The 10,817-nt window shown below is 37.1% G+C and overlaps 1 protein-coding gene across 1 annotated transcript in view; it reads right to left on the bottom strand.

Moving 5' to 3' along the window:
- Positions 1-2,447: 2,447 nt before the first annotated feature.
- The window catches only part of ELL2 (elongation factor for RNA polymerase II 2), a 70,426-nt gene continuing 62,056 nt past the window's right edge, over positions 2,448-10,817 (bottom strand). Inside the window, exons 9-12 of the mRNA XM_061189463.1 lie at positions 9,433-9,499; positions 5,966-6,137; positions 3,948-3,992; positions 2,448-3,856 (exon numbers count right to left, since the gene is read on the bottom strand). Coding sequence (XP_061045446.1) covers positions 3,740-3,856; positions 3,948-3,992; positions 5,966-6,137; positions 9,433-9,499 — 401 coding nt within the window. The 3' untranslated portion in view covers positions 2,448-3,739. The remainder of the gene's footprint in view (positions 3,857-3,947; positions 3,993-5,965; positions 6,138-9,432; positions 9,500-10,817) is intronic.

Consider the following 10,817-nt stretch of genomic DNA (forward strand, 5'->3'; position numbering starts at 1 on the left):
GAGCTCAGTTAACTGAAAAGTCTCTGTGACATTTTACCTTGCTAACATGGTTTGGGTAGAACAACTGAGAAGCAGCGTAGATATATATGTATATATTTTTAACACTTCAAAATATTTTGAAATGAGCCTCATAGCCTTGTTCAGTTTTCAGGTTACAAAGAACATTGCTAACATCTTCTGTTGCCTTCATTTAGTCGTGTCAGTTAATATCTTTTCCCAAAAGGTTCCTCTCAAAGCTGGCTATAATTTTTCCCCATCTGGTACAGAATAAAAGGATTTAGTAACACTTAGGCAAGTAATAAACAGTAAGAACTTTAAAAGTAGTAAAGGCAAAAACCACTCATACGTGACTCAACACTCACACGTCTGGAAAGACGATGAACTGGCTGAAGAGTTTCAGCCAAGTTCCAGAAACAAAGGACGCACTAGTGGAAGGGGTAAGGCAACCAAGCAGAGTGTCGGAACTGATGGACCATTTGTGTCTAAACCTCATCTCAACACCTTGCTTCAAACATGAAAATATGCATTTGTTTTACAGAATAAGGTGAAATATTTTAAGGGAAAAGAAAACTATTAAGGTTAAAAGATCAATCAGAGATGAAGGAAAATTAATACTGGATTTTTATAATCAATGCATGGAGCTATGATATCAACTGACCACACCAATTACTTTTGTGAGAGCAAGTACTGAACATCTATCACTACTTACAGTTGAAAGTTAACCCCTCTAAAGTATTCCAGGGGAAATAAATAACCAACGAGATAGGAAGTGAAGTCCTCACATAAAACAAAACCACATCTAGTTAATGTTATTTTGGGTTTGTATTAAATCAGCTGCTCGCTCATTCTGGAGTTAATTTATGGTTGTTGGTAAAAATCATCAAGAGTGCTTCAAATTATTTTAGATGAAATGTGATGAGCAAATAATAACAAACTCATTGTCTCATCTTGACAATGCTATTTTACACTTACTATTTCTCTCAAGAAAACCAAAAAAACAAAAAACTAAATAAATTCTACCAGAGTAACTGATACTAAGTGGCCACCCATTCCTGCAGCAATTATTTGAGAGAATCTAAAAATCTTGCAGTAGGAGATGAAGAATGATTATAAATATCTTAATAGGCTCACGCCCATCTTTAAAAGAGATGCAGCCTTAGGTAATAGATGCAGAGATTCACAACTCTCAAATTTGCAACTGATGATAGATATACATTTTGCAAGGATCTGCCCAATGTACACAACAAACATCTAAATTAAGGCTTTTATAGGTAGGTGGTCAAGTCTACGGGTGTGCAATGCTGGATTTTCATAAAGCATCTCCAGCTTCCATTATTACCCAATTTGTAAACCAGAAGATGTGCTGATGTAGATGGGTAGGAGCTCCAAGGGCTAACAATTAGCCAACTGGAAGGCTTGCCTTGTTTGTAAACAAGTTCTAAAATAAGTGTTAGCAGTGAAACAACTGAGAGGGTGCCACAAATGATGTAGAGAGGAAAAGTGAGTTGCACCTGCTGACAGGGAGGGGCTTAAAAAAAAAAAGCCAATAGCCGAACTTCTTCAGTTCAAGACTTTGAGATTTAGAGACCTAAAGGTTTAGCGTTACTTCCAAGCCAATTGTTCTCACACTTTAGCTTGCAAAATCACTTGGAGGATACTTATGAAAATGGGGCTATGTGGGCCCTATCCCCAGAGATTCTAATTTGGGTGATGCAAGTGGTCCAAGCACCTTGCTTTTGAGAAACACCACTCATAGCAAGTAGCAGCACACTATCTTTGATTAAAAGGCCATGATGTTCTAAGAAATGACACCAATGAGGTCATTACCTACAGACAAATCCCTCAGGAGACTCTACCATATGATATGAGGACCAAATTTATCCCCAATTAAGTTTCCTTTACTGCTTTTTTTTTTTTCCCAACTGAAAGTTTGATATCAGTGAACGCTTAGTAATGATTGTACCAATTCTGAGGTAAAAGGAAGAGCACCAGGGATCTCAATGCTAAAAGAAAATCGAATTCCCTAGGAGGTCCATGCTACGTAGGAATCAAATTGCTGTGGTAATGTTACAGAGTTATAGTGCACAGGGTCTTGTTTCAGTCTTTGTATAGTAAACTTTTGTATACTTTTACTATATTATCTACTCTTTCCTGTTAATGTTTTAGAAGAACTCCAAAGAGAAAATTTCATCTACATGCTCTCTCAGGTTTTCTAGACACCAACATTTTCTGGTTTACAGCGATACACAACAAAGTTATTTATTTTTTTATTGTTTTGGATGCTGGAGACAAACATCTTTATTAAAGATACCACCAAAATTTTGGCAAACATTTCAAAACATATTTGTAAACATAATGCTTCCCTTTTAAACTGGCAGCACTTTGAAAAACAATACGATAAGACAACACAACTTGAATCAACATTAGTTCAAAATCCTTATATTTTTGACCACATAACTTATGTTCCCACATGATAAAACAAATGATAGTTTAAATCAACGTCAACAGATAAACTCCATGAAATGAAAGTTTGTGCTGTTTGATGAATCACAGTATGTTATGGTTAAATATATCCACTCTTTTTTATATTCCTGGCAGCCAGGATGAAAAAAAAAATCTTTAAATATACATTTCATGTAGGTAATAGCTTCTTTGCATATCTCTCTTCAAAAATACTTTATAGCAGTATATAAATAGGCTACCTACACGTTTAATTTTATAATTTTGCCCCAAACTATAGATCTGTTTCATTTTCATAACATATCAATTTTGCCCAACATTAATAAAGTTGACAAACTGTTGAAATGGAAATGCTTTTGTCTTCCACGATAGAAGTAGCAATTTGATAGGAAAAAAAAACCTACAGTAACACTCATCAGTTGTTTCACCTGAGCGTTTGGCCTACTGAGAGTAGCAGCTTTTTTCCTTCATGCACGCTCACATCCACACCACCTCTGCACACATACAGGTCGAGCACACGCTTTCAGACGCTGGTAGGCCACAGTGTGCTTCCCATTGCTCTAATCAAGTGGGAAGCAGTGTAGCTAATGATTAACCACACTAGGTACACAACTAGCAAACACCTTAAGGCAACCATTGCAATGGGGGTTAATTTGCAGGGCAGATTTACTGTTCTAGATCAAGTCAGACTATATATACACATGTGTATATAGATCTATACACATACTCACACACCCTTCTATTTCTTAACCCTCCAAAACAATGTTTTAAGTTTTTTTGTATTTTGTGCAAATTTCTAAATGTTCTACCATTTAAGGCAAAGAGTTCGTATTAAGAAAGGTCAGAAAATAGGCTTATATTTATCCAAAAGCATTTCACCTTGTACATTACTGTTTTTTTTTTTTAAACACACATAACTTTGAAGTGTGGACACTAGATCCCCAATATCTAAAAAAAATCATTTCTAATGACAAACACAGTTTTTTAAGGAAAAAAAATTGATTTGAAGTACAGACACTGGATCCCCAATATCTACCAAAAAAATTATTTCTATTGACAAACACAAGTCTTAAGAAGGAAAAAAGGACCAGAAAAAAGCAGCTTCAAAAATGCAAGGAAACAAAGTAAAATGGGGGTTGGGGGGGAAGGTAACTCAAGTTTACTAATACTGAAACTTCCAACAGGCAAAGTTTCATTTTTTAGAATTTGAGAGCAACTCATTTGGAATTTTAAATAAATAAGCTTAAGTTTATTCACATCTTCTGGTCCAAGCAGAGCTCTAGTGCCATGACTCTGCCTGCTGTTGGTCAAATTCACCTATTAGTCTTTTGATGTGAGCCAGCTTGTTATGAAGATACTCGCATCTGTATTTTTCTTCATGGTAATTGGGACTAGACTGTGGATGAAAAAAACAGTGAGGAGTAAGACTGTGGAATTCATAACACTTCTCAACTAAAGGTCAGAAAACTAATAGTGATGATACCTACCTGTTTTATCTTCTGATATTCTTGTAAGACTTCTTCATGAACATTCTAGAAAATTAATAATTAGAAATCAGAAGAGAACTTTTTTCTTTGCAATGTAAACAGATAACACACCATTGGCAAGGGTGTGGGAAATATTAATGATGGAAATGTAAATTGGTACAGTCTTTAAGGAGGGCAATTGGCAACTGCCGTTAAAACTGCAAATGCAAAACTGACTCAGCACTTATACTTTTCTTTCAGATTTAATTGTGCCTGAGTGAAATGACACATGTACAAGGTTACTCACTGCAGCACTGTTTGTAAAGCAAAAGAAAGTAAACAATATCTAAATGTCCATTAATCCATACAAAGGAGTACTGAGAGGCCATTAAAAAAGGGGGAAGTGCTTTATGTGCTTACATAAAAAAATTCTCTAAGATATATATTGTCTAGTGAAAAAAGCAAAGCACAGAACAATTTATACAGTTTGGTATCATTTGTTTATAAGGGAGAAATAGAATATTATATTCTAGGAATTGTTAATGAAATCTGATAAATAATGTATCATACCTTAACTTACTGGAACATAAGACAATGGTGCATCTTATAAATGATGACAGCTTAGATTCAATTACATATGGTATATTTGTGAATTTGCTTGTGTATATATATCTTATACTCAAACAGACCTCTGAAAGAATACGATGGAAACCAGTAATACTGATTGCCTCTAGGGAGGAAAATTGGGTGGTAGGGGAAGAGAGCTAACCCTTATGTACTACATAACCTGATGTACTATGGATCTAAGCAGTTTCCAAATGCTAACATTTATTCTGCACAACTCTATAATCACCTCACTTTATGGATGGGGATTTTTAGAATTTTCAGTCAAGTTAAGTAGCTTGCCCAAGGTCACACAAGTAGAGCTGGGAATCAAATCCAAGCAGTCTAGCTTCGGAGCCTGCTCCTAACCACTCAGCAATTCTTAGAATTACATTTTAGTTTAAATATAATCATGGTATACTGGTAAATAACTATATAGAAAAAAATAAACCCCAAACCATATCACTGACCTCTTGCACTGCCAACCACTCACTCCTCTGGCAAAGTTTTCTATAACTCTAGGCAGCTTGTTTAAAAGATTAAGGCCCACTAATAGAAGACACAATGAATCTCTAGGGCACGGATGCTCTCAGGCTGTTTTCCCCATTGTGGGAAAACCCACCCCATTTTCTCATGTAGGTTCCTGTCAGAACAACAGTGGGCTAGGATGGAGGCACCATTTGCGGCTGTGAAGTGTGACAAAGTTATCTGTCATACACAAGGAAGGAAACATACATTTATATCAATCCTTTGGCTAAGAGCACTACGAACAATCAGTAGGCAGGTCAGGCTTCTACTGCTCTTTGTCAGCTATAGTAATATTACCACTTAATGTAGGCAAGTGAAAACAGATTAATACCTGTTAACAAATGGCAGTCTTGGGAAGCTGGAAGCACCATGCTTTTCTTCACTTAAACCCCAAACCTGAGTGGTATTAAGCCCCCTTTATATTCTATGCCAGACTGAGGTTTAAAAAAATTTTTTTTAAAAATTTACTTGAAATAGTAATTTTGGGAATTAGCACCAGATGTAAGAGCTATAGTCTGAGTTGAGTTGGTAATGCGGTCAAATATTTTGATGCCAAATCTTGCTTTTTGTTTTTCCTATTTTGTTGTCTGTATTTTTCTCAGTACACTACACATTATATTACAGTAAGTATGTAAGTATATATTATACATTTTATACATATTATATTATATGAAAATATAGTTTTTCCACTGGAGGAAATATAGGATCATCATGTTTACTTATTTTCAAGAACTATTTCAAATATTTATTTTCCTAGCTAACTTTAAATGAAGGCCAAAAGCTGCAGAGAGGCTGGTCTGCAAGAGGACTTGCTCTGAAGGCTAGGAGGATGGCTGGGGATGGGAAGGGCAGAGAAAGAAAGAAGGTAAAATATGAAAGTCAGTCCATCTAGGAACAAATGTGTTTACCTGATACTCTTTTGAGCCTGGAGAAAGGCGCTTTCGCTGTGCATCCAGTTTGATAAATCTTCTAGCCACAGTCTCCATCCTGGCATGCAAGGCCCTATACTCATCATACTCAGCATTGAAGTCATCCTTGTAATTCTGGCGTTGCTCATAGGAGACAATAGCAATATATTTTCTAGTAAAAAAGACAAAAGATAAACGGAGAGTAGCTACAGAATAAACATGATGCAGGAGTCTGAGATTTAAACCAAATATTTGGAAACTATATCTATGCGTGTTTCCCTAGACTGAATGCCACTCTGCCACTGCTTGCTGCCTTGTCACTCCTTCAAAGACCTTCCTGGTAAAATTATCCCACAGGAGAGTTTAAGAACTTCGGGAAGAAGAATAAATGTGAAAAAAACATGGTGGCAATGGAATTAAAGTGCAACTAGAAGACAATACTTACACACGTGTAGCTTCCTAAACCTTTCTCTACCCCAAATAATTTACTACCATGCTAGCGGCAGAGGCCAACCCATCTGTTACGAGTCACATGGAAACAGAAGGATTGGAGGGGTAATGTGAAACCAGGAGAAGGTCCCACAGTCACTAAGTGCTGAAGTCAAAGCTCTTTGTAGACCTGCTGCTTTGTTTTATCATTTTTTAAAAATGAGAGTTAGACCAGAAAAAATAAAAAAGGGGGAAAAAAGGTATATTTCTCTAGTTCTTTTCAAACACTTAATGTCATACTCTGTGTAACAGAAAGCCAGTTTTATACTATTAGTTTATTTTCTTAATAAAAAGGCCACAAATGTTTTACTTCAGGGTGTGAATATCTCTCGGGACCTAGTGAATGAAGGCCACCTTCCCAGAGTGTCAGTTTATTCAGTGGTGGTAAGCCAAAAGAGCATTTTAATATTAAAGTTAATATTATTTGTTTGTGGCTCTGGGCCTGGGTCTTTGTACTCTGTGCTCCTGTCATGGAATGCAAAATTCCCTTGACTTTTTGAGATAAAAATTGAGATTTCAAAGCAATTTCAGGCAGGTGGCAGGAGCTTCAGGGTGCCCCAGTGGGTATACATATACTCTTCATTGTGGAAAACTTTGGGAGTTCAGTCCTCTCCAAAATGGTTTTAGACATTCTTACCAGTTTTATTTAAAATGCAATAGCACAGATGCCTAGTTGGAAATGTGAGAAAAGTGATGCAGTGAGCAACCTTAATGTCCTCATTAATATTTTTATTCATGCTGAGTTAGACAGTGTGGAGGTTCAATTTTCTAAGTGTAATTGAGACAGTGGTAGTATACTGATTTAAAGCTGCCCTGCTAGTGTTCTTGCTATAAAAGGAAAACCACCAGCCAAGCAGTGAAACAGGCCTCTCTAGACACGGGCTGTCCTGACTGCAGACCAGAGAGAGCCCGGGGGAGAGAAAGAGGTTCCTGGGGATAAGCATACATAAGCAAAATGGCTAAACTGATCGTGAAACTCAGGTTCAATTTGTTATATAAAATATTTATCCCACTTTCTCAAAATCACACCTGAGGCCGCACCCTCCATATTTTATTTAATAATTCCCTCAGGGAAAAGTACCAAACTGGCCAACAGTTGTGCTGCTATTATAGAAGATTATTTGGTTATACTGGCATTTTAATGAAAAGCATGTCACTATTTTTAATAAAAATTGTTATGGTTCTACAGCTGGCTCTTAATGTAGTGATGGAATAAAATGTTAAATACTTTGGATAATTCACAACCACAAGTAACAGAAGTATTCTTATTATATAAAAATTAGGAATACTGTGGTTAAGTCTGAATTATTCAGAGGCTGATCATTAAAGGTTTTATAGTATGTCCTTTTGGTTTTCTTAAGAAACAAGTTTAAATTCTGTATTTTTAGTGATTTTTCTGAAAATTCATGCTTTCTCATCATTTTAAGAAAATTTGCAATGTTTATATAAGATAGCTTTTGTTAAAATAAATTGCTCTTTAGCAATCACATAGGTTATGTACTTTCATGATTTTAAAAGAGCTAGAAAATGACAAACATACAGAAATGCACTGAGGCAAATGCAGCAACCATCCGTAGATCAGTACGTTAAAAACAAGTTATTAAATATAGAATTAACTGCTTAAGTTGACAAAACACGGCAACACTGAATCCATGGGGGAAAGGTTAGAATCATTTTTCAGTCTCCCCACATGATTTTGTCCTATGTAACACGTATACAGCACTATTAGAAAAAAGAGAAATTCAAAATCCGTCATAAGAGAATGAGAGCACAGTACTGCGGCTGTTATTTGAGGGGGCCAACTTTCACAAGACTTTTCAGGAAACGCATTTGGAGAGGTGAACGCCCACGTCAGTGGAGCCAGGCACTGTCCCCCATCCAGCCCTTCCGGGGCCAAAGCAGTGGCAGCAGCTTTTCCAAGCTCCCCAAAAGAACTCTAAAACCATACACCACCTCAGATGAGAGAGTGCTCAGCATGGCTTCTTGGGTTCCTTTTAGTTAAGAGATGATAACTAGCATTACGGTTTCATGCTATATCATTCCCCAATGAGTATAGCTTTCACCACTACTGTTAAGCAAAAGTAACACATTTTTAGTATAAAATGTTCTCTACTCCGGAAATGAACACTTCATGGGACATGGAGCGCTAAACTGCATAGTTTAACTTTGTCCACCATGAGATGCTACTGATAGAGAAAAAACTGTTCATACAGCCCAGATTCCATTTCCAGTCTACATTTAAGCTATTTGTATATTTGTTCATTTTCAAAGCTATTGGTAGGCAAATCTGTTTGCTCTTTCACTCTCCATTTTTCCAGGCTTTTGCAACTTGATTATTTTCTTCTTACAGAAGCCTTTGAGTCTGTAAAAAAGCTAGAATTATGTGTCCAAGTTACAATTTCTGTGATAACCAGTTACAAAAAAGTCCCCAGCTCAGCACTGAGCAACTTGTTGTCATAACAAGAAAAATATAACCGGTATTAAAGTGAAATGATCAAATTTTAATGCTCTCTCCTCTTAAAGTTAATTTGATGGCAAAGCTTTATTTAAATAAAAATCCATCTGTCTCTACTTTGTGTTAACTGCACAGGTTTAAGTACTTTATCACTAATAAACTGTCCCTTTGCGGGGCCCAAGTGAATGACTGTGCATTGATAAACTGCTTTGACTTTGAAGAGTCAGATCCCTGAAATCTTCCATAATCAAACGCTTGGCCTGGCCCCGGAACAAAGGACAGGCTTCTCTATACTTAAAGGCCACCGAACAGAGCTCACAGCAGGGATAGGCACAACCTGCTCAAGCCGACAAGGGTGGACTGGGGACGAGCAGGCTTAATGGCAGCCTTTCAATTGCAGGGGTGGCTCCAGGACTCTATTTCTGGAACTTCTTACTTTTCTGATTTGCAAATCATGGGAAAAGAATTTGCAAACTTTCTAAAATTAAATAGTTCTCTCCCATCAGCAGACGTCTGAACTTACATCAAATAATCTGGGAGTTCAATTGTTGAAGAAGCTTCCGTGGAGGCAGTGCAATCCTCTTTAACTCCTACAAAGAAAAAAAATTCAAATGTTCATCAAAGGGTATGGTTACAAAATGCCTATAATTCTAAAATAGATCAGAAACATCTGGAACACTTTTCCTCAAATTCTATTCTTCCATCTCAATAAGCAATAGTGAGCAAGGAATACAATTGAACAAGAACAATAGAGGCCCTATGACCAGCGCCAGCAGAACCGACGCCAGGCATTGAAAGCACCCTGGCTACTGCAGTGTCTGCACAATAAAGGAATTCCATCTTAACCCAAGGTCAATCTTCTATTCTTTCAACAACAGTTGTGGCATCTGCCCAGCAATTCAAAGATTGTGGTGGCAGATGCAGCCAGACAATGGGAGATACAAACTTTACATCAACATCTACTTTTCATAGGATTCAAACAAGGCAGATAAGATAGTGAAGTCAGGTAGCAGACTATTTCGATGGCTGTATTTTTACTGCTATTCTTTTTGTATGCAGACAGTGGAATTGGGCAGGAAGTTTTCCTATCAGTTTAAAGTAATTTAAAATAAGTTATTAGTGAACACCAATTTATACTCCTCTAATATCTAACCCTCATAATACTACACAGATTTGTTTTTAAGAGGACAAAATAAAGTGCCAGTTGCTCAGGACTACACTGTGATAGTGTAAAAAACCCTCAAGTAGAATTAAATTAATAACTCAAACCCAAACCCTGCCTGCTAGCAAAACGTACATGTTCAATATAAAACGAGTGAGAATTTAATAATTTCTTGGTTTAATATTTTAAAGGACAAAGCACACTAAACAAATTATGCAGACTCTGTGGGCTTATTTTGTGTGCGTGCGTGTGTGCGTGCGTGTGTGTGTGTGTGCGCGTGCGTGCGTGTGTGTGTGTGTGTGTGTGTGTGTATTTGATTCAGGCTTAGGTAAAAGCTTGTTTTTACAACAGCCTGAGCCTTAAAGGAAAAGGCATCAAGTGCACATCACCTGGCTTCTCCTTTGTCACAGACACCAGATAAATTCCAGTAGAGCAGAGGATGTGGGTCTGAATCTATCCTCAGTCTGTGATAATCTCGATTGGCTTTGAAAGGTACTACATCCTCAGTGAAGGATTCAGAGACTAGGCCTGCTTCTCTCGGCTTCCAGCTCTGAGAAAACTCGAACTCTGCTATAGTTCTCAACATTCTGGGATCCAGTCTCTGACTCAGGATTACCATCTGATGGTGGGAAGTGTGGAGAGTGGGGCATACCCAGGAATCTGGCTTACTAACTCTGAACATGAAGTTTTATTACCTCTTTTTCTTTTCCTGATCTGGCAAATTCAAGTATGATAGTGTTTGAGGG

This window comes from Eubalaena glacialis, chromosome 4 (assembly GCF_028564815.1).
Source record: "Eubalaena glacialis isolate mEubGla1 chromosome 4, mEubGla1.1.hap2.+ XY, whole genome shotgun sequence".
In the NCBI taxonomy this organism is placed as follows: domain Eukaryota; kingdom Metazoa; phylum Chordata; class Mammalia; order Artiodactyla; family Balaenidae; genus Eubalaena; species Eubalaena glacialis.